Source organism: Maylandia zebra, linkage group LG14 (genome assembly GCF_041146795.1).
Source record: "Maylandia zebra isolate NMK-2024a linkage group LG14, Mzebra_GT3a, whole genome shotgun sequence".
NCBI lineage: Eukaryota > Metazoa > Chordata > Actinopteri > Cichliformes > Cichlidae > Maylandia > Maylandia zebra.
The window spans coordinates 39,062,294-39,084,935 of record NC_135180.1 but is presented as its reverse complement, the minus strand read 5'-3'; the positions used below and the strand labels follow the sequence as shown (position 1 = coordinate 39,084,935).

Genomic DNA, 22,642 nt, shown 5'->3' with positions numbered 1-22,642 from the left:
GGAGCTGTGGCAGCTTTAAAACCCGATGAACTAAAACAACAATCTTATCAGCGACGGCTTTTTCAACCTGCAGAGAAATCGGACACAGTTCATTTCTGATTGCTTTGTTTCATTTTAGCTCTCAGGGTGATGTTTGGGTTCGGGCCTCATCATGTGGATAAGAGTCTGACTCGTCTCACCGTTGGGATGAAACACTGCTTCGATGTCTTTGGCAGGAGCTGGAACAGAGGAGGGGAGGCTGGTTATTGCAACATAATATTTGCTGTTACACAACACATGGTCTCGTGGAAACGAGAAAGAGAACATGTTTTTGAGTTTCCTGCATTCACCCTCGTTATGTCAGGAATCTTCATCTTACTGACTGAAATACTTTCACCCACACAGACTTCCTGCCATAAATGACATCTACAGGAAGCGGTGTCTGAAAAGGGCTGGGAAAATCATCAAAGACCCCAGTCACCCATCACAAGGACTCTTCACCCTCCTGCCCTCTGGGAGGCGCTACAGGAGCCTCCGGACTAAGACCACCAGGTACCGGAACAGCTTCTTCCCCACAGCTGTCAGACTCCTGAACTCTGCCTCCTGACATCTGACCCACGTTAAACTCATGGACTGAACATACACACACACACAATGGACAACTGTACCCTCAAACACACAATAATAACATGGACTGAACCACCACTCACAACCACCAGCACTCTATATAGCCTCTGTAGAAACTATCTACACCCTCACTTATCTTAACTGCACTACTGTAAATGCTGTATAGACAATCATTCTGTACAATAACTATACTTCTACGACTGTTTATAACTTGCAAAGTTCATATTTCTGTATAGTTTTCATATTTACATCCTGTTCATAGCCTGTACACACTTATAGTTATAACATATTAATAACATACCTTCATACTGTGTACATTGCAACATACCCATAATAGACCCATATTTTGTACCCATATTTTTTATTCTATTCTATTCATTAAAAGCACAATCTCATAGCTGCTTCCACGATGCAGGACTCTGAGCTGCAGTGTTTCAGGCTGCTGTGAGTCACCGTTTGGATAAAGTCAGTTTCACTTTCCCTGCTGCTTCGTTGTGTCTCTTTGATTAGAGCATCAAAAAGCAGATGTTTGCTGTTTTATATGAATAAAGGGTGGAGACTCTGAGCCTGAGCTGTGGCTGAAGCCTGTCTGAGTACCTGACTGCCTCCTGGTGCGTCGGTACGGCAGGTTTCCCTCCAGCAGCAGAGGCAGGTTCTTCCTGGACTTCTCCGGCGTGTACATGAGCAGCTCTGGAGGCTCTGCAGGACAAACAGAGCAGAAAGAGGCCCTCGTGTCAGGGTTGAAATTCAAACTGTCCCGTTCCTGGTATGATAGACTACATGACTGTGAGCCGCCTTACATTTTGGGTGCACAAAAGTTGATAATATTATCAAAAGGTTTCTCAAACAGTTAAGACGAGGTGATCGGGTCTGTCATTTGGAATAGACACAAACCAGAAAAAAACTTTTAATTTTTATGTTTATTTAAGCGTTATCTGACAGTATGTTTGCACTACCCATATGGAAAAGAAATAGTAAAAACTTGTATGTGATTACTCATGAAAGTGGCCACTTTCTCATTACTTTCATACATTGTTTTCGTAAGTATCCAAAACATACAAGTTTCATTATATAATATAAGGGATCTTATATCTGTTTTCACTCTTGTATGCTTTTCATACAAGTTTCAAACAAGACAGATACAAACTTTATAAGATTTATATATATCTTTTCCATATGGGTAAGTACCGCAGCAATTTCCTAATGTTGTAAACCTGCTCAACATTTGGCAATAAAACCCTTTCTGATTCTGATAAGCGTGTTTTTCAGATTCTTAGATTTAGTAATGCCGTGGGGTGGGGGTCAAACTTTAGCACAGTTGTTGTGCAATCGCTCAGGGGGGCCGTGGCCGCCAGGCTCTCGGAGCTGACTGTGTGCTGGAGATCGCTGCGTGGGTTCAGGAACACGTCACCGTAAGCAGGGACCGCCGTCACCTCTGCAGTCACACGTGAAGCTCGACCTCCACCACTCAGACGGAGGCTGCTATCAGTTCAAAGCTAGCATCCATGATGGGGCCATTAGCGCACTGGCAGGGGTAACCAGGCCATCTGAGAAGGTCCCAGTAATGATGACGCACACCTCCGGGTTCTGAGGCTTCTCGGAGAACTCTTTCTTTGTTCGGTCAGATGACAAACCTGCACCCTGCTCGCTTTCCACGAACCAGCACGCCGGCTAAACTGACCCGAGTACAGACCAGATCTGCTGCTGACTTCATGCAGCCAAAAACGCCCGAGCCGTATGAGGCAGGTTCGGGAGACACGTCCGGCGTTGTGTACTGAAGCTCAGCTCAGAATGAGCACATATCCTTCAGAAAACCTTTATTTATGTCCAGTCTGTGCGTCCACTTAAACAGACGCTAGATTAATGCACAGCTTTCCCCATTTTCGGAAACGTGTTACAAACAAGTCGCAGTCATGACCTGTGAGCAGGAGAAGAAGATGAGGAGCAGCTCGAGAAGGAGGAGGTGACTGACCCTGACCTGACTGACGCCTGCCTCGGTGATAGGCGTGGATGTCATCCAGCCGCGGAGACGCAGATGACTTCTTCAGGTGGTCCTGCTCGAACTGAGGAGCTGAAACACAGGAAGTGATGTCACTCCATCTGCAGAGGCTGAAAACTGTTATATAAAAATGCTGAATACGTGTGTGTGTGTGTGAGACTCACACTGACAGAAGTTGTCTCCCAGGACCTGCCTCGCCTGGAAACGATCAGTGAATCAGTCAGACGTGTGAGCAAAGACAAATCCTCACATTAACCAGGTGGATTTAAATGAACAGGTGAGACGCTGACTCCAGTTAGCTGGCTGGATGTGGGATGTTAAATATTCAGAGTCAGTGTGTCCACTGTAACCTGGTTACAAACATGGATGTATCACCATCCTGCTCATGTTACAGGACATCTGCTGCTCCTTACTGTTTACACCAGCAGGGGGCAGCAAAGATCTACAAAAGCTGCTAACGCTGCACTCTTTACTAAACTCTACTGCTGCTGCTGGGAGCACGACTACATGCATGTTTCCTCGATCTTTGCTGTGAACATTATAAACAGCTGCTCAGGTACAGATCGCGCTCTCACTGCAGTGCAAATCAATCCAATCAGCTGCTAACAGAGGCCATAAAGCCACCACAGCCAGGTCTACTCAACAATCGGATCTCCTGCGAGCAGCAATATGCTTCAAACCACAGTGATCGGTGCTGAACTTCACCTGTGGGCAGGTAAGAGTCAGCATCTAATGTGAGTGTCTTTGGATGGTGGGGAGAACGTGGGAGCTTCACACAGGAAGACCAGGACATGTGAACCTGCTTACCTTGTGTGGGAGTGATGCGGGATGGTTTTCGACGATCAGCCTCTTGAGGTAGTGCACCCACAGTCGCTTCTCCTCCTGATTCTTCGTCTGCAGAACAAAAAAACAGGATCCAGACACAAACAGTGAGGTCGCTGCATCTGAGATCCAGATTTAAGGCGGAGACTCGAGGTTTCCCTCACCTGGACTACATGCTGCTGTTTGGGAATGGTCTGGTCGGACACTCGGAAGCACAGCGGGTCCTTCAGATTCTCCACCAGCAGGAGATTACAGCACTGCAGGTGGAGGAGCAGACACAGAGACAAACGTGAGGAACCCTGAAGGTCAGAGCATCGCTGTGGCGATGAGCCTCTGTTTCCTGGGGGGTCGCATGTGTGTTTGTTGTGATGCAGGAGTGCAGACACAACCCACGACGGCCTCAAACGTGTTGTTACTTACAAAAATATGTGTGCTGTAGACAAACTGCTCCATCCTCTTCTTGGCAATCAGCAGCATTTTATCGAACAGGAAGAACGCTCTCTCCTTCTTCACTCTGTGGACTTTAAAGGAACCTTCAAGAACCAGCTCGCCGAACCCGCTGAGGTCCGGCCCAGTCCAGTTCACCAGCAGGGACTCGATTTCCTGGAGCGAGACATCGGTGAAAGGTCACAGGCTAACCACAGTGGAGTGAACCCGACCTAAACCTGCTGATCTGCACCGATCCTTCATCTTCAGAAAGGTTCTTTGGAAAAGCACAGCGTTCTCTAGAGAACCAGTTTTCTCAAAATGCCTGCATGGGTCACAAAGTTCTCAGTGCTGAAGGCAACTGGACGTCTTTAGGTTCTCAAAGATGTTTCACCTCAGACCTGAAAGGCTTCATCGGTTCTCAAAGCACATGGGGGTCCCAGCTATGCAACAACTAGCTAGGTAACATGCTAACTAAGCTAACTCGCTAACTAGCATCAACTTGCTAGTGATTGCGCTCCAAAGCTCAGCTAAATCTGGTCACAAACCCATGTTAACGATGGCTAACATGCTAACAATGAAACCTGCAAATATCGACCCACAAGCTCATATGGTAGCTGTGTCCATCTTTCATATACAGTCTTTGTTAATAGCTGCTGAATGGTAGCTCGTAGGTAGACCAAAGATGTCCAAGGTGTTCTACATCGTGGGCCACATGGACCGGACGAGTGAAACATCCTCATTCTGTCAGTGTAAAGACGTTTAACTGAAACATCGTCATATAAGAAAAAGACGAGTAACTTCAACAGGACATCTCAGATTTCGCAGATAAAAAAATCAGTGAAAGAAATCTGTCAGCATGTCGGGAGTAAATGTGTCATTTTGTTTTTTATTGTGGACTCGTCGTAAAAAGCTGAACTATCATGAAAAACAGGAAATTTCATGTTACTTAATTACTTTGAGTAGTATCAGTGCCCTCCTTCACATCTTCCAGAGCCATCTAGTGGGCCACTTTAGAGTCTGGTGGGCTGATTCTGGCCCCCGGGCCTTATGTTTCTCAGCAGCTTTTTTCACGTTGGGGTCCTGCATGATCATCGTTACCTGCAGCCGCACAGCGTGCTCCTGTTTCCTCTTCATGTCGTTGATGTACCATGCGACTGCTGTCATGGTGACGATGGCATCCTCCACGACCTCATATCCGGGCTCGCTCTTGTCAAAGTGCTTAGAAAGTTCCTGAAACGAGACGAGACCCGCACATAAAAGACAGCTGAGATCCTTCCCCGCTCTGATCCTCCGCCTGCTGAGGCCAAAACACAGACGGGGATTTCTCCGAGCCTCAGATAAACTGTGGTTTGTGTCCTCGTAACTTTTACTCAGTTTGCTTTGACGTCTTTGAGACCACCGTGAACACGAGGACGCGAAGCATCATTAACCCTTAAACTGCCACTGAGCCACCTCACCGTGCGGCTCTGTGGCGCAGCGGATAGCACATTGGACTGCAAAGGTTGTGACTGAAGCTGCAGATCAGCCACATTTCATTCGTGCTCATGGAGTCGTTCTGTGAACTCTGGAGGTCAAAAGCGTCGCTTCCCTGTGAGAAGCATCGGACTGGAAGTACAAGTAGCTCAGAGTATGTGTGCAGTTACATTCCACTGCACCCTGAAGCGCCTTAGCACAGAATGGACTGAAACGGGAGCAGCTCAGGATTCTGGGAAAATCCCAGCTCGGATCCAAACACGTGTTTGACCGATGTTTAAACTGGCCGCCGTCATCAGAGCGGCAGCGGCAAATCCTGCAGACCAACGAGCGAGAACAAAGAGCAGCTTCAGCTGTGTCATCCTCCCGCCCGCTCCTAGAGCTGGGCTTGGACTGGGACCAGTGAGGAGACTCGGCACGTTCACTGGGAAAGCTGTTCCTGCTTCACGGAGCAGACGGCTGAGTGAGAAGGCCTCTGCGGCTTCAGCTTCACACCGTAGGAGCTCCTTTAAAGCACGCTCTGTGTGAACAGACGTGATGAACAAGTCCTCGCCTCTTCCAGGTGTTTGCGCGTCATGTTAAACATCTGGAGCACAAGTCTCCATTCAGCCAGATGTGATTATTAACGATGGGAATTTGGCACAGAAGAACAAATGGTTCTGCTCCTAAACCGGACCGCTTCAGCTTGTTTCCATCGTTTCATCCGTTTTGACTCTACTCAAGTATTTCTGCATGTTCACAATAATACACACGATGATACTGCAGTATCAGGTGGTATCTGAGCAGAATTACACGTGTGTGTAAATATTTCATTTGTTAGAATTTGTGGGTTTATTTTGTGCTGCGAGTCTTTAACTGAGACTCGTCTGTTTCAAACGTCTGCTGAGCTTCTCCTCAGAGTAATGAGAACACGACGACGGCCAGCCTGCAGTTCGCTCTCGTGTGATTTAACAGAGTCCCCGTTTCCTGGTGCTGACTGCGGCACAAATGGGCTCCAGCATCTGTTTGGTGTTTGTGCCAAAACTGACTCAACAAAGACAACGAGAAGCAGAGCTTACGACTGATCGACGAGTCTTCCTGTCACGTTAACTCGAGGCCGCTGGCTTTACTTCTTCTACACGCTGAAATCAGATAAGTTGAGTTTTAGGGCAGCTGTAGTTTCAAACCTCAACCAACTCTTTGCACAGCGGAGCCGACTCGCTGACTGTCCTCCGGTCGTGATCCTGTGTATGTTTAGCAGTTAGATGGCCGTCCTGCAGTTTCAGATCTTTGCGTTCTGCACAGACTCTGAATTAAAGTAAATAATGCAAATTTCTGTGCGTGCAGATGGCAACGGATTCACGGTTTAATCCCCATTTCATCTCTGACAGACTGCATGTGACTGCTCACGGACTCGGCGTTGTTGACCTTTATCGCCGTCTTTGCACAGCTGTGTTGCTTTGTAGACAGCGACTGACCACGCTGGTCTCAGTCGGTCCCTGTCTTTGAAACAGCCGTTTTAATCACTTCTGTCCTACACGTGCACACACGTTAGCGTGTCATGAGACAGAAGCATAACTGCACTTCACTGCAGCACAGACGGTAAAGGACCTGTGGTCAGAGGACAGAACAAAGCTGTGACAGAGCAGCTGCAGAGCGGAAAGAGAAGTTTGGACTCTGAGATGATGTCAGAGTTTATCCTCGTTTTATTGGTCCTGGGAAAAACCCCGCACACGTAGCCGAGGACACACACCGCTCGTCTTTAAAGACGCGACGCGCTGAGAGGTCTCAGCCTGACCCTCTGTTTACTGACAGGAGACAGACCTGTTGCCTGGAGACCAAAGCTTTACGAGGACCAATCAGCTTCCTCAGGGAACCACAGGGAGTGACATCATTAAGGATGTTTGGTGTTACCTGTGGAAGCAGGTACTCATCTAGCAGTATCAGGTAGGACTGAAGTCATTTATGCTGAACTAAAGCTAGTATTTGAGATGTTGAGCTACTTCTCAACTACTAGAATTTGAGGTGTTTGGATGCACTTGCAGGTGGCACCTGACCAAGTAACAGGCTTTCGTGTGCACAGTATCTGATAGCATTTAAATTCTCACCTGCAGTATTTGAGGTTCTATATGCAGTATTCATTAGTACAACCTGTATTAGGCTGTTTTTGAGGTGCTATGTCCAACATCTGATCGTATTTGAAGTTTAACTTGTATATCTGGAGGTATTTCAGGCACCGCATGCAGTATTTGGTAGTATTTGCGATATAACTTGTAGTATTAGGTGGTATGAAGGGTCACCTGTAGCAGCAGGTGGTACTTGAGGATCCTCTGCACTGGTTTGAGCAGGTACGTCTCCAGCGGTAAGGAGTGGCTCAGGGTCGCCTGCCTCTCCTGGAAGAAACGAACCAGACTTTCGTTCTTCATGCACTCCCTCAGCACGGCCACCGAGCTGTGGACACAGAGCAGCAGAGACGGCGTTAATCATTAAAACCACAATAGATTCTTTTGAAGCCAAACAGCAAGCCCCAAAACAAGTCGATGGTCAGGTTACCGACATCTACAGAGTTCAGCCATCACCTCGTAGCATTTAAAGGTTCAAGGTTCTTTATTTGTCACATGCATAGTTATACAAGTATAACACACAGTGAAATGTAGAGGAAGAACATTATATATATATATAGTATATACACTGGGTGAATGTGCAGTAGTAGCAGCAAGCAGGTGAAAAAGCACGGGGAGGGAACTTTAACAGGAGGAACAAAGAGATGAGCTGGGGTGGAGGAAGGCCAGAAGACAATGGAGCTGCAGGAGGTGAGAGGGATGTCCTCAGCCGTTCATCAGAGGACGAGGTGAAGAAATGATGGAGGGAAGGAGGAAGAAGAAGACAGATGGAGGCGATTATGACAAACTAAAGAGCAAAAGGACTCCACAGCTGTTTGGAGCTTTGACAAACATTCATTACAAGTTTATAGAAGAACGAGAGAAACTGACGAGATCAGAGAGAAAGAAAAGATTCTGACAGAGAGCTTCTGGATCCAGTTCACCAACATTCATCACAATCAGAACAAAGAGCAGACGACGAGGAGAAGAGGGAGGGCCACATGTCCACGACGACGAGATAGAAAGAGAAGACAAGAGTCTGAGGAAGGGAAAAATGGAAAGACAGGAAGTTAAAAATAGGTCCAGGTTATGAAGAAAGAAGCGACAGGAGAGAGGACGGGGATGGTGGTGAAAGAGGATGATGGAGGACAGTGGAGACTCGGCTGTCAGGTCCTCTGACAGACATTCATCACAGTTGGAAGCCAAAGAATGTTGGACGCTGGTGGAGGGACTGGAGGGAAGGAGGGAAGGGAAGAACGAGGAGGGATGAGGAAATAGGGGGCCAAAGAGGATGGGAGGAAGGAGGTCAAGGTAACGATGGGGACGGAGAGGAGAGATCAGGCTCTTTTTCTCCACAGGAAAGAGGGGGGATTCAGAGCAGTGCTAATATCTTCTGCAGACATCAGTGAAGTGCAGAGTCTGAAACGAGCTTTCAAACACAGCAGCTCATCTGTTTCTTCCCCACAGCGTCCTAAACACCACAACAGGTGATACCAACCAGAATATCGCCCGGATAATTAAAGAGTTTCATCTGCAAACTCACAGCTGAAACGTTAACCACAGTTTACAAAAAGGAACTTCACAGGTTCTCAGTCTAATCTAATCAAACATCATCAGGGAGGCGTCTGATAGGCCCACATTCATCCTGCAGCCAGACAAATATTACCTTAACCACAGAAACACGTTCATACCAACCAAAGAGGCGGTGGTACCGGCACTGTCCAAACCAAACCAGGCGCACATTTATCTCCAACCTATCAGGTAAGTTGTAGCAGCTGAACCTGCGCACCACCCAAAGAGTCCTGCAGCAGCACTGGATGGCCAGCAGGGGCATCAGAGGGGTGCAACACAGTTAATATGATGTTTTGGGACCCCCCGAATGGTGTGCCTACTTTTTGTGCATGAGGGGGTTCTTCTGGCTTCATGCTGGGGTGGTTTGCAGCAGAGCATGAAGCAGACGGATCTCTAAAACTGATGGAAAGGTGGAACATGAGATGGACCGGAAGATCGAGGCATCAGCAGCGATGCTGACGCTGTACCGGACTGTTACGGTGAAAAGAGCGAAGCGTTCTGTTTCCAGTCATAATGAGTTCATCAGTGTCACATCGACTGCTGATGATGTCTGCTCCGTCTCTGCGGGGTTTAAGCCCAGACACCAAACACCAAGCAGACAGAACAGGTCAGAGGTCAGGCAGGGAGCCTACTCTAAGTCTAGCCACAGTTGGGCGGGTTATAAAAGCAGACGACCACATCCGGTTCCACCGTGGTCACCGAGGCCGCAGCCTGAACAGACTTACCAAACCCGGACATCAAGGACTGGAAGCATGGAGCCGGGTCTGATAAAGCTCTGTCCTGCTCAGCCGGATCATGGATGGATCGACCCAAATACCCCGATTGCCACATTTTGGACCCTACAGCGCCAACAGGCAGAGTGCAAACATTTATCACCAGAGTTTACCACCCGGCTCCTTTCAACAGAAAACGTCTAATGTCTCAAATAAAAGTCAGACTGGTTCTGTGGACGATGACTTATTCTCCAGTGAACATCAGCAGAACAGCTTCAGGCTGTGGTCCCATGTTTTTGGGACAGAGCGAGGCCCAGCACAGGATCAGTGTGTTGCCCCTAAAAAGGTGCTCATTGATTTTAAGGCACTGGTTTGGTGCACAAACCAGGTGAGGCCATTGGGCTTGTGTCACAGAAATGTGCCTGTCCAACCACACTGAAAGGCTAATGTACCACTGTAAGGGTTTGGACAGCCTATCATATATCTGTCCATCCATTATTCCATCCATCCATCCATCTATCTATCTATCCTCCCATCCATCCTCCCATCCATCTATCCATCTATCCATCCTCCCATCCATCCATCCATCCATCCATCTATCCTCCCATCCATCCATCCATCTATCCATCCATCCATCCATCCATCCATCCATCCATCATTCATCCATCCATCCATTCATCCATCCATCCATCCATCCATCCATCCATCCATCCATCCATCCGTGTGACTTCTTCAGTCTCAGCTGCAGCTACAGCCCATTGTTCCTTCGGTGCTGCTGGTTTCAGTCATTGTGCAAATGTCCTGTTTATAAGGTTGAAACCTGCAGTCAGCTGAGACTGAAGACGTCACCTGATGATAACGAAACATCCAGATGAACAGAACCGACCTTTTGGGATTTCCGTACCTGGATGAGCACGAATTGGAGTTCGGTGTCAGCTACGCCACATCTCAACAGTCACCTGCAGAGTTTCTGAGCTTATACATAACTGAGACATGCAAGCAAAACAGCATTGTTTGTTGCCATGGAGGTTTTAAATGGTGTGGTATATTAATGTAAAGCATGTGTAAACTTTACAGCAATAAAAGGCTTAAAGAAGAGTCACTGTTCACAGTTGTGCTATAATGAAACCTGCAGCCGCTGGGATGACAACAGTGACAAATGTTAGGTTCATATAAAATGTCACAGAATGAACAGCCAAATTTAAGTCGCAAATTTTCTGTAGACAAGAAATGAAGCTGTAATCTGTCATCTCGGACTGAAGGAAGCCGACTTCAGCCTCAGATAAACACTCAGCTCTGCATGGAGAATTTAAAGCAGATGGCAGATATGAAAAATGTGCACCAGAGACATGCCTAGAAACTGCATTTGGCAAGATTCCCATGAACTCATCCACTGGAACACACCGAGGACTTCCTTCAGCCCAAACTTCCACAGAGTCTCCAGGGTCGCTGTGCTTCACCTCGTGTTGTACGGATGCTCGGAGCAGAGGAAAGCAGTCAGTTTCACAGACTGCAGATAATCGCAGCCGCTCCCCCGAGCCCGAAGTCATCTCCACCAATCAGAGGTAACAAAACACCAACCTGCAATCTGCACAGCCAATCAAAACACTATTAACCTCTTAAATAGTCCCACCCGTGCGTCTACCTGTAAGCTTTGTTTGCATTGGGATAAAACGCCTGATTATTTGTCCAGATGAGTTTTCCACAGATATGCCGCACTCTACACTGAGGATCTACTTTTCCCAACTATCTGCTCCGACTACCGAGTTCGGAAGTGCAGCAGTCAGTCAGCAGGCAGCACCGGGGCAGAAAGACCCCAGCTATCCCGAGATTTCAACACAGAACCATGTTTAAAGTCCGGCGGTTAACCTGGACAGTCCTGCCGTGCTGTGACGGGGCGGAGATGAAGGCTGGGACATAAACCCAGTAACCTGCTCTGTTTCCCAGACGTACTTTCGCTTTCATGTGTGTTGAGTCTGATCATTCCTGGAACATTTCTCTGCTCTGTTAAAAGTTGGCTTTAATCAGGAGACCCCCTGCCAGCCTCCAAAGCCCGCTGGCTCTACAGCTCATCAATTTACAGCATTACAAACTGTGCTTGCATCCAAGTGGAGTTTAGCGGCATAAATTACCTCAGCATCTGTCTCTGTTCTCCCCATGGAGCTACCTACTGAGATTACATCCACATCTGTTCAAATCATTCTGCTGGCAGCCAGTTTCATGATACACGCACAGTGTTGTGATATTATAAAGACAAATATCTCCTTCGGTTTTGTTGCTGATGGTTTTCGATGGCAGAGAAGCTGCGTTCCTGGAGCCGATCTGTTGTTTGGTGCGTTTTCATTTTTGTGCAGGATCCCCGGGCAAACAAAGCCTCTCGTCTCGTGTTCCCAGCGGGACGACAGCAGAGTTCAGAAACCTGCAATCCAGCACATTTCCCTCCAAATCTGACCCAGCGGATCACTGTGGAAAAATGCAGAGCAGGGGCTGACAGAGACCGAAAGTCTGCTCCTCTGGTGATCGCATTACTGCGAGTTTGCTGAACGCTCGGAGCTAAAATATTCCACAGGGCTGATTCTGGCTAGTAAGACAAAAGTTTTGACCCAAAACCGAAAGATTTAAAGCAGCAGAAAGTTTGGTTCCAGATCTTTAAACCACGACCCCTGTGCTGATGGCTGCAGCACACGCAGGTGACTTGGAGACTCCTGTGGGACACAGCGAGGTGACCACATGAGTGAAAACTGGTTTCGAGCATATCTGAGAAGCTGAGGCTTGCAGGGATGAAACAGCTGAGGGGCTGATTCACAGCTGAAGAACTGACGTCCTGGTGCCTTCACGGACCTTCAGCAGCAACCACAGCATGCAGCGCTGCCTCCAGCACCCTCAGCCACAATAAACCCTGATCAGCTCAGACTTACTCTGATTACTTTTAACCTCTTTACAGCTGGGGTTGGGCTCACATCCACCCCTTCATCTGAGCCCTGAGGTTCGCTGGCTCTTTATTCTCACGTCTGCTGACTGACGGTGGCCGGCACACTCTCGCCATCCACATCAGACTTAAATATCTTCTCACGAACCCTTTTTAGGAACATGATCACCTGACATGTGTTATGGTTTCATCCTTGCATGCAAACATGCTGTTCAGTGATCTGTCAGTGTTTCACATTATTTCCTGTCTATGTGCAGTAACAAACACACAAAGTTTTCATGTGTCGGGTTTGCTGAAAGATTCCTGTGTTTCAGGCTGGGAAAAAGTACATTTGGCACCCGTGAGCATCCTAACACGCAGCAGCTGAAAAAATCAGCAGTTGAGAGGCCAGGAAGGGTCCAGCAGAGAAGGCAGCGATGCAGCTCGAAAAGCTGGAGACGCGCTGACAGAGACAGAGTTTCTGGGTTTGGTGGTCTGAAAGCATTTGACCTACTTATTTTTATTGGTGTTTAATGGAGCTTTAAGGAGGCGACAGGCAGATAGAGCGAGCGAGCGAGGTGAAGGAGGGGTCGCCTTCCACCCCGGCAGACTCGGTACGTGCCGAAGGGTTTAAACACACGGGGAGGCACATATGGGTGCCGATGAAGCTTTTACTGCGCATGTATGCAGTGATTTAAGTGCATCAATATGCAGACAGATGGAGGCCGGGCAGAGATCCAGGCAGGCCGAGCGCAGTCGGTCAGACGGTGGAGAGAAGACCTGCGTGAGATCAACAGTGACTCTGTTTGACTCTGCAGAGAATAAAGAGACGAAGCAGCCGCGGACGCAGACACGTGCAGTGAAACAGGGTAACGCTGCGCTCTGTGCCTCTCGTTCACATCTATCACTCACACGCAGCTCTCAGATCTCTGCGTTCGTGTTACTTCTTACTTCATTAACGGCAAAAACCAAAATAAATGTGACTTTTCTTCAGAGCATCGTACCACGCAGAGCTCTGCACGCTGTGGCAGAGACCGTCACGTGCAGCTGGTTAACGTGGGCGCGTGCTTTGTTTGAAGCTGGATCTGTGGATTTTTCACCACATTAACATCAGCCTCTCTGCTCACGGTCTTGTGATCTGCTTCATTTGTGATGAGCGTGCAGAGTTTCCCAGTTACATTAACACTGCCTGAATAACGCTCTGCAGGCTAGGCTAACGCTAACAGACGACTGAAAGCTCAGGAAGAAGAAACCAAAGATGAGCAGACGTGTTTGCAGGAGAAGAGACAAACAGTAAATATATGAAACTATCACAACGTCATGCCTGTGCTTGTTGTACTTGTGCTGTTGCTAGGTGGTTGCCAAGCAACCTGCTGGTATAATTGTGTAATTCAGCTCTTGTGGATCTAAAGAAATGTTAAAACAGGAGCTTTTCTAAGGTGTCACAGAGGCATAAAACAGGTCTGTTTTCTAACTCGTGATGTTGTAGGAGACAGTGTTTCACATTGATTGTGTTACTTTGTGTTGGAACAGTGAAACACTAAAGCACAGAGTTGCTTTTATTCTAACTTTTGGCACCGATTTTCTCCCTGCAGATCGATCTTAGATCTATCCACACATCAGACATGGATCTCCTCAGCAGTTATCGGCCCTGAGTGTTGGGCGTGTTACGGGTGTAACACCTGTGAGTTTTTATTCCCCTTTAACTTAAAGTCCAGCTTTTGGTGATATTTTTCGGCTGTGTTGGTCTCCAAATGTTCTCCAAACTTCTGCAGCTCCAATAGATTTTGAGTTACAGAAAGAGATGATTTGTTAGTCACAGTTTGTTCCTTGCTGGTTGTTTCAGTGTCTTCACGCAGCTTAACCAGAGCTTCACACATAAAAGTGTTTTTCCTCCATGAGGGGGAGAGGAGGCGCGAGTACCCAGAACTTACGTGCATTTTGCAGGAACATAAGATGTAAGATGGGGAAATATTGTTTGCTTTTCCAGAAATTTTCCATGAAATAACCCAGCACCTAAAATTCCTTCATTTAATTTTAGGTTATTTCATTGTTACATGAAATTTCACCTAAGTACAGGGTACTTGTGCCTTATTTGTGGGTCGTCTTATGAAGTGTTACTGTAATGTTGATTGAGCTCATCACCAGCTTTTTGCTGGGAGGACAGGTGGAGCTTTCAGCCTGTAACAGAAGCCCAGCAGCACGTCTGAAGCAACAGCTGGAGTTAAACTGGTCTGTGCCTCCAACATCTGCCATCATAACTTCTTTTGTTTTCAGAGAACCACAATGGAAATGAGATTATTAAGCACTCGCCGTCCATTCATCTTCATCAAACACATCTGCATTTTGAAGTTGAGAGTAAAAAATGTTGCGTGAGTGTTTTCATTCCAGTGTTGAAATTTATTTGAATCAGAAACAGAAGCAACATGTCGGTTTTGTGACAACACAAAGAGACTCAAAGATGTGAAAGGCTGAAGCCAAACTCCCTGTGAGGACCGCCTCAGACAGCGGCACAGACTTTGGTTTTAGGCTCCAGGTAAAGGAGAAAGACGTCAGCACGGGAAGACGAGGACGCAGCTCAGGCTGTCGTCCATGGAGCGGACCCCAACGCTCGCATTTACTCTGGTCATAAATCAGCGTCAGAGTGAACTCGACAGCGGTCTGTTCATCAGGAACAGGCCACAGAAAAATGTTTCCCACTGATGTCGATCAAACTTGAAAAGGAAAAGCTTTGTGTCAGTAATTATATCAGCCTGAGGCTGGACAGTGAGCAGGACTTCCTGTTTATACTTCCTCCTTTATCTTTATTGTTGTCTCCACAAAGGAGGTCATGTGATCTGTTACTCAAAAACCCGGATCTGGAAGCAGGACAAAGGATCCAGATCTCCACCTGAGCCGGGATCCAGCTCAGAGTCTGGGAATCCACTCCTAACAGGAAGCTGAGTGTGTGTGTGAGAGTGTGTGTGTGTGTGCGTGTGTGCGTGTGTGTGTGAGAGTGTGTGTGTGTGTGTGTGCGTGTGTGTGTGCGTGTGTGTGCGCGTGTGAGAGTGTGTGTGTGCGTGTGTGTGTGCGTGTGTGTGTGAGAGTGTGTGCGTGTGTGTGTGCGTGTGTGTGCGCGTGTGTGTGTGCGTGCGTGCGTGTGTGTGTGTGTGCGCGCGCGCGCGCGTGTGCGTGTGTGTGCGTGTGTGTGCGTGTGTGTGTGTGAGAGTGTGTGTGTGTGTGTGTGCGTGTGTGTGCGTGTGTGTGTGTGTGTGTGTGCGTGCGTGTGTGTGTGCGTGTGTGTGTGTGTGTGTGTGTGCGTGTGTGTGCGCGCGCGTGCGTGTGCGCGTGTGTGCGTGTGTGCGCGTGTGTGTGCGTGTGTGCGTGTGTGTGTGAGTGTGTGTGCGTGCGCGTGTGTGCGTGTGTGCGTGTGTGTGTGTGTGCGCGTGTGTGCGTGCGCGTGTGCGTGTGCGCGTGCGTGTGTGTGTGCGTGTGAGAGTGTGTGTGTGAGAGTGTGTGCGTGTGTGTGTGTGTGAGAGTGTGTGTGTGAGAGTGTGTGCGTGTGTGTGTGTGTGTGTGAGTGTGTGTGTGTGTGTGCATGTGCGCGTGTGTGTGTGTGCGTGTGTGCGCGTGTACTTACTTGGGGTAGTTCATGCAGTAGAGAGTGTAGATGTCGAAGGCTTCACTCTGAAACAGAGAACAGCTGATGTCAGAGCAGCTGGCGTTGAACCAGCAGCCATAAGCCTGCAGCTTCCCTGCGGGGGGCGCTCACCTTTGCTTTTCCTGCAGTTAAAAATGTCTGCATGAATCTGAGACCCTCCCACTCCCACCCCAGCTGTTTGGCCCAGCTGTTTGCAGTTTTATACATTCGGTCTGGCTGCCTGAACTCAGCCACAGGTCCACCTCATAGAGGTCAGAGGTCTTCGTCCCATCCAGCAGGTATGACCGTAGATGTGCCGCTGAAGTGTGAACCACACTCATCCCTGTAAACTGGGCGAGCTGTCCTTCACGTCCCCTTTCAGTCCACTTCCTGTCAGCCCGTCAGGAGGTTGCAGAGAGAAACCCACACTGTGTCTCCTGCTCGGGTCCTAAAATAACTCTAACGGTTTAATCTAATGTCCACGGTTAAACAGGAAGTTCAGTTCAGCCCAGTCTGAATGAACAACAAGCCTCCCGAGGACCAGACGCTGTTTCTAAACTCAACTGAAGGTGCTCAAAGGTCCTGCAGAAGAGTTTAACCCTGAATGCAGCACAGCCCCCTGCTGATGAACAAAGAGGACCCAGAGGGAAGGGACAGATTACTGTGGAGACTTCCTGCTCTCCTAATCTAATCTACAATCCTGAACGGACTCCTACTGCTCATCCTCAGCTCTTATTCTGACCCCTGACCTCTCACAGAGCAGCTTTGCATCACTCACACTTCAATATAATCCTTCTTTATCTCAAACTGGGCCTCAGTGCATTCTCTGTCCCGAATAAGCTCCTCCCCCTTTCGAGGCCTGGGTTCATTACTATTATTAACGCTAAAAGAAAAAAGCTTTTACACTCATATTTGGTTCGTGCGCTGAAAGGAATCAAAGAGCTTTGACACCACAGAGGTGAGAGAGCATAAAACAGAACACACACACACACACGCTGTGTACTCACCCTCTCTACGAAGCACTCTGCGATGGCTGCAGCGTGAGGGCTTCTCTCTAAATCCTCCAGCAGATCACTGAGGACACAAACACAGAGGTCAAAGGTCAGGCTAATCTTCCAACAGGGACTTGTTCTGTGTATTAATGATGATGTCGGTGCATCAGCTTCATCCACACTGGGAACCTTTAGTCCCCATAAACCTCTTAAATGACGTCCCAAAACCTGCAGTTTCTCTGATGTCCAGCAGAGGCAGCAGTGAGTCAGTCCCATAGACTCCCATGTTAAAACGTTCCAGCAGAAACAAACAGCCTGATACACAAACTGTTTTACCTGTTTTAATAACCCACCTGTTTAAATTGTACTAAAGCATAAAGTTTGCATTATAAGGGGCGTGGTCTCTTTGATTGACACGTGGATCGTGACACAGGTGGCTGTAGCTAGCTGTCTCCTAGGCTTTATCTCTGCAAACTGGAGTCCCAGTTGTGCTGTGTAGGACTTTATTTGGATGTTACTGAGCAATAATTAGCAGGTATAACCCTGTAGGTTGGGACCAGTACCAGGACTACACTGGTTTGTCTCTCCTCCCAGTCTTGAATAGGAGGATCTCTCACATGTAAAGCAGAGGTGTTAACCACCCCACCATGGAACCACTGAGGTTCCCTAAACGCATCATCCGGGTGATCCTGAGCATGAAGGACCTGCAGCTTGCAAACTGTCCACAGAGCGAGCACAGACGGTCTGATGCTGTAATAACTAACCATCATACTGTAGTCACAGCGAGCGCTGCGACTGAGAGAGATTAGCATGATGCTACACCAACTCAGGGAAACTCTCCCCCTGACCACCCTCGTCCCTCCACCCTCGTCCCTCCACCCAGCCGAGTACAACAACCTTCTTTATCGCTTTGTTTTAATTCGTCCTCTCTTTTCTCCATCCATCTTAACCACACTGTGCACTTCTTAAGCCACAGCGGCGTGATGCCAAACCAATCCAGATTCTGTGGAATAACCTTTGACCTGCTGGCCGTTTGCTGCTGAGCTCAGAGTCTCCGTCTGTGGTTTTAATCAATACTCGTTTAAGGTCATTCGTGCAGGACGAAGCAAAGCTGGAAACAACTGAGTGGCAGCAGAAAGCGTCAGCGCGTTACGCTCGCCTCGTCTTTTTGAGGACTCATCATAAAGCTTTGACGGTGGTTATCGTGCCGAGCGAGAGCGTTCGGACGCCCGCTGGGGTCGCGGCGTTGCTTACAAACCTTCTCTTTCTCTCTCGTCGGGTTTAACGTCCCGATGCTCTAACTTGGTCTCTCTCTGAAACAGACTCCGTGTGTTTGAGATCTATGTGCAGCCGTGCACGTTTTCAGGCCCATGGGTGCCTGAAAGCTGCCGGCCTCCAAACCAAAATGAATTATGAGGAAAATTTGGGAAAGAAGGAATTTGTTGCAAAACAGGAAACTTGTTGTTCGCTGTGACGCTGAACAGAGCGAGGCGTTTTAATCTAACACGGCCAACAGCGAAGAAACACAAGAGCATCTGACAGTGAGTCAGGTCGACGTGAATCAAATTGTGAATCATGCAAAGCTACCCTAGAAAAGTGGATTTAGGTTGAAGTCGAAGTCTCCGTCCTGACCGTGCGTTCTGAGGAGCTTTGATGACCTCGGCGCAGCTGAATCTGGTTATTTCCCCACCGCGCAGTTTAAAAATAACACGAGCAGTAAAACAAACTGTTGCATGAGACTGAAAACGTCTCTGAGAAGCTTTGTTTTTATTTGGCGAGGCCGATGTTTGTTGCTAGGCAGAAACTCGAGCCAAATGTCTGATGACTATCTGAAAAAGTGCAGCTCTCTGAACAATGCATCAGGAACGAGCGGAGCCTCAGAGAATTTCACTGGAGGGACTTTTACTGCTGGACATATTTCACGTGACGTCGGACGACTGAGGCGGCGTGAACGAAACACGCCGACAGCTCATATGAGTTTATGATAAACATGGATCCATCTGAGCTGAGATCAGACAGGAGACATCGTCCTCCAGCTGCCTCTCACTGATCTGAACTGCTGTTTCATTCATTTTTACTTTCCTGTAACAAGACATTTAAGTTGATGATGATCTTTTTCTGCCATATTGGAGCAGGCCTCCATCTGGTAACACCAGAGGACCCTTCGTTTGTGCAGGTTTGTCTGACGCTCATCTCTGGATGATTAAAGTGAGTAAATGAGCTTCGTCTGAAGGGACGGCGAGGAGCTCCGCCACATCGTCTGACGGGGATGCTTCAGATGTGTTCCAGGCACATCCAGCTGGAGAGGAGACCTCTGGAAGTTTTCCCGAAGAAGAGCTGGAGGAGGTCTGAGCAGCAGAACATGGAGGACGAGCTGCATCCACAGGTTGGAGTTTGCGGATCAAACCACGTGAGAAGCTTCGGTTACTGAGGACGAACCCACGAACGCTCAGAGCCCTGATAATGAAAAGCATCGTCCGTGTTTCACGTACGTCGACGGATTACTGTGAAATACCACTTTCACTGTTTCACAGTGAAACGAGCTGATTTTGATTATTTCTGGGAAAACGAGGAGCGTGGTGGTGTTGCGAGCGAGTGGCCGTGACGAGGAGGAGATAGGAGGAGATTATATGAGGTCACGCTGCAAACTCTTACTGCATTCTCAGCTAACGAGCTCCGATCGAGGCTCTCATTATCACAAACCCACACACACATATCCGTGCGTATGGACCGACACACACACGCTCCCTCCTCCACCTCCTCTTCCTCGCTGCCTTCGCTCGCTCGCTCGCTCGGCTCTGGCGTCAGGCCTCGTTTTGTGGCCGGCGGACATCATTAGCCGGGGATTATGGGAAAGGAAGAGGGAATTCTGGGAATGGAGTGACCACAGAAAAGCCGGGATGTCAGAGGCAAAGCGGCAGGCAGACAGAGAGAGAGACGCCACAATAAAAGTGAAGGAAGCACAGAGACGGGACGACGACGCGAGTAAACAGAGAGACGGAGCTGATAATTAAAGACAGAAGGAAAAATGTCTTTAATGTGGGACGACAAGCATGTCGGGGAAAAACAGAGATATCGGCAAAGGAAATGGAAACGATCACAACGCTGATCCACGCACGTTTGTTTATGTGCACGAAGCAGCATTTAAGGCAGGTCTGTCAGGTCAGTCCGAGAGCAAACCGGCAGCACGCCGAGCTGTCAGCGCTCATCACGGCGACGGCGTCCACACACGCACACGTCCTGTCCACGCTCAGCGAAGCCTTTCAACAACGGTCCGGTTTACTGAGTTTTAAAGCTAAACTTTCTGCTCGTCTTCATTTCCTGCTTTACAAACACGCAGCCCACAGCCTGACGCAGACTTGGGCGGGCCACGGGTTTCCACCAATCCCGACGAGGCATGCACCTGAGGAGCAGACGAGCTGCTTCCCCTCGCCGTCAGCAGGAAGAGCACGAGGTCAGCGACATGGAGACGCAGCTTCATTGTCTTTTAATTTAGACAATTTATTAATTAAAATCTATTAAAATAAAGCAGAATATCCTTTTGCTGTGTTTAATGTTTTGGCAGTGATAATGGGAGCGTCCTGATGCCTGAGTTAAATAAGTCCAGTGATCACACACGGTGTTATGGCGCTCGTCTATGGGAAGTCCTCTGATTGGCTGCTGCTCCTGTCCATCCTCTGCAGATGACGTTTTCCCGCCTGTTTCTCCTGGATGTTCACACCTCAGCTCATCAACACATTTTATCTCCTCCCTTCTTTTCCCAGGAATTTAACCCACTAAATAAGCAAACCTAACCTTGACCCCGGGGGACCCCGTGACCCCCAAAACACCGAGCTGGGCCTTCCCCTCCTCCACCTCTTCCTCCTTCTCCCCTGCGGGTTGGGGCCAAGAAAACACAGGTCTGGTTTTCATCCTCCCTCGGAGCGCCGGCTCTTTAACGCAGTGATAAACAGCAGCTGACTGAGCGGCGTCTCAGAAACGCGCTGAGACGAGGACGAAGACTAAAGAGTTGAATGCAGTGAAATGTGTTTTTATCAAAACTCTGATGGCGGTGTGTCGGCGGGTTGACTGCAGAGCAGGAGGCGGGTCCACAGTCACACGGCTCAGACGCATCACAGAGCCGTTCGTTTCCACCTTATTGTGGATTACAGCAGCTTTGCATGACTCGCAGTTCAAAATAATCCTTCTTTAGCTTACACTGGGCTTCAGTTCATCTGTCATTCTTCTGATTGGCTGCTCCTCAAAAATTAGGGTTTAAGCAGCAGGTGGGTGGGGCTTCTGATGACCAAATAAGGATGAGGAATAGAAATTTTACAGTAACACCCTCCGAGTTCACAGCAGGGGCTGAATTTGGGACTGTTGAATGACGAAGGGGAACACTACATTTGATACCAGGATCATCTTCTTGACTTGATTAACAGTTATATTTTAAGGTTACGCTCCTTTATCTGCAAGCCACTTTGCAACCCAGCGCCAGTCCAGTTCATCCTTTCATGCTGAAGCGACAGAAGCTCCTGCAGGTGGAAGATGTTTCCCATTGAACTTTGGCACCCTGACCGACACATCACAGAGCACCTCGGGGTTCGGTATCTTGCCCAAGGACGCTTTGGCATGGAGACTGGAGCAGCCAGGAATCAAACTACCAACCTTCCAGTTAGCAGATTAGTTACTCTGCCTCCTGAGTCACAGCCGCCGTGTAACTGAGCCCAGATCAGCCCACAGAAACACTCAGGACGTCTCTTTACTTTCACTGAACCTGTCCGAGCCTGTAATCACTCACTCACAGTCATAACCTGATATTAGCTTCTGCTATCAGTCGAGGTGAAAAGACTGTGACATGTATGCACTAAAGCACATTGTTTCCACATTTCTCTTATTTCATGAACAAAGTCTTGTTCAGCATTAACACATGTGCTCAAGAAGCAGAAGAAGTGTCTTTTGTCTTTTACTCCACGTTTCCCTCAAACACATCAGCGAGACATCACCCGGCACGCCTCTAACACAGGCCTCAGGTAAAGTAAATGACACCTGACTCCAGATTCAAGCCTTCAGACTGTGCAACAACGTTTCCTTTTTACACTGTACTTTCCCCTGGACCACCCTGCAGACGCACATAGTTAAATCACTCAACATTTACCTGCTGCCTGTAATATGCAGGCAGGGACTCTATAACACACCTGAGAGCAACGATGGCCACTCTGTGATCATGTAACTGTGAGTTACTTCAGCTGAGCCAGAGCCCAGAATCACGGACATGTAACCAACAGCAACAGTTTACCTGCAGCAATAAAACCATGTTTCACTCAGCACAAGATGATTACTGTTCCGCTCTGCCTAAGTTATATTTAACAGCTCATACGGTTAAAAACGAGCTGAGTTGGAGTGGGTTGCAAAGTGTCTTGCATATACACAGAAAATGTAGGCTGGC

General features: G+C 48.3%; 1 protein-coding gene across 2 annotated transcripts in view; it reads right to left on the bottom strand.

Annotated features, from left to right (window-relative positions):
- Positions 1-46: 46 nt before the first annotated feature.
- plekhg2 (pleckstrin homology domain containing, family G (with RhoGef domain) member 2) overlaps positions 47-22,642 on the bottom strand; it is a 67,016-nt gene continuing 44,420 nt past the window's right edge. For both annotated transcript variants that reach the window (XM_024804892.2, XM_024804896.2), the window contains 11 exons: positions 17,230-17,296; positions 16,223-16,269; positions 7,609-7,759; positions 4,955-5,086; positions 3,848-4,030; positions 3,592-3,684; positions 3,413-3,499; positions 2,770-2,803; positions 2,579-2,677; positions 1,204-1,305; positions 47-218 (listed from right to left, as the gene is read on the bottom strand). In XM_024804892.2, coding sequence (XP_024660660.2) covers positions 115-218; positions 1,204-1,305; positions 2,579-2,677; positions 2,770-2,803; positions 3,413-3,499; positions 3,592-3,684; positions 3,848-4,030; positions 4,955-5,086; positions 7,609-7,759; positions 16,223-16,269; positions 17,230-17,296 — 1,099 coding nt within the window. In that variant the 3' untranslated portion in view covers positions 47-114. The remainder of the gene's footprint in view (positions 219-1,203; positions 1,306-2,578; positions 2,678-2,769; positions 2,804-3,412; positions 3,500-3,591; positions 3,685-3,847; positions 4,031-4,954; positions 5,087-7,608; positions 7,760-16,222; positions 16,270-17,229; positions 17,297-22,642) is intronic.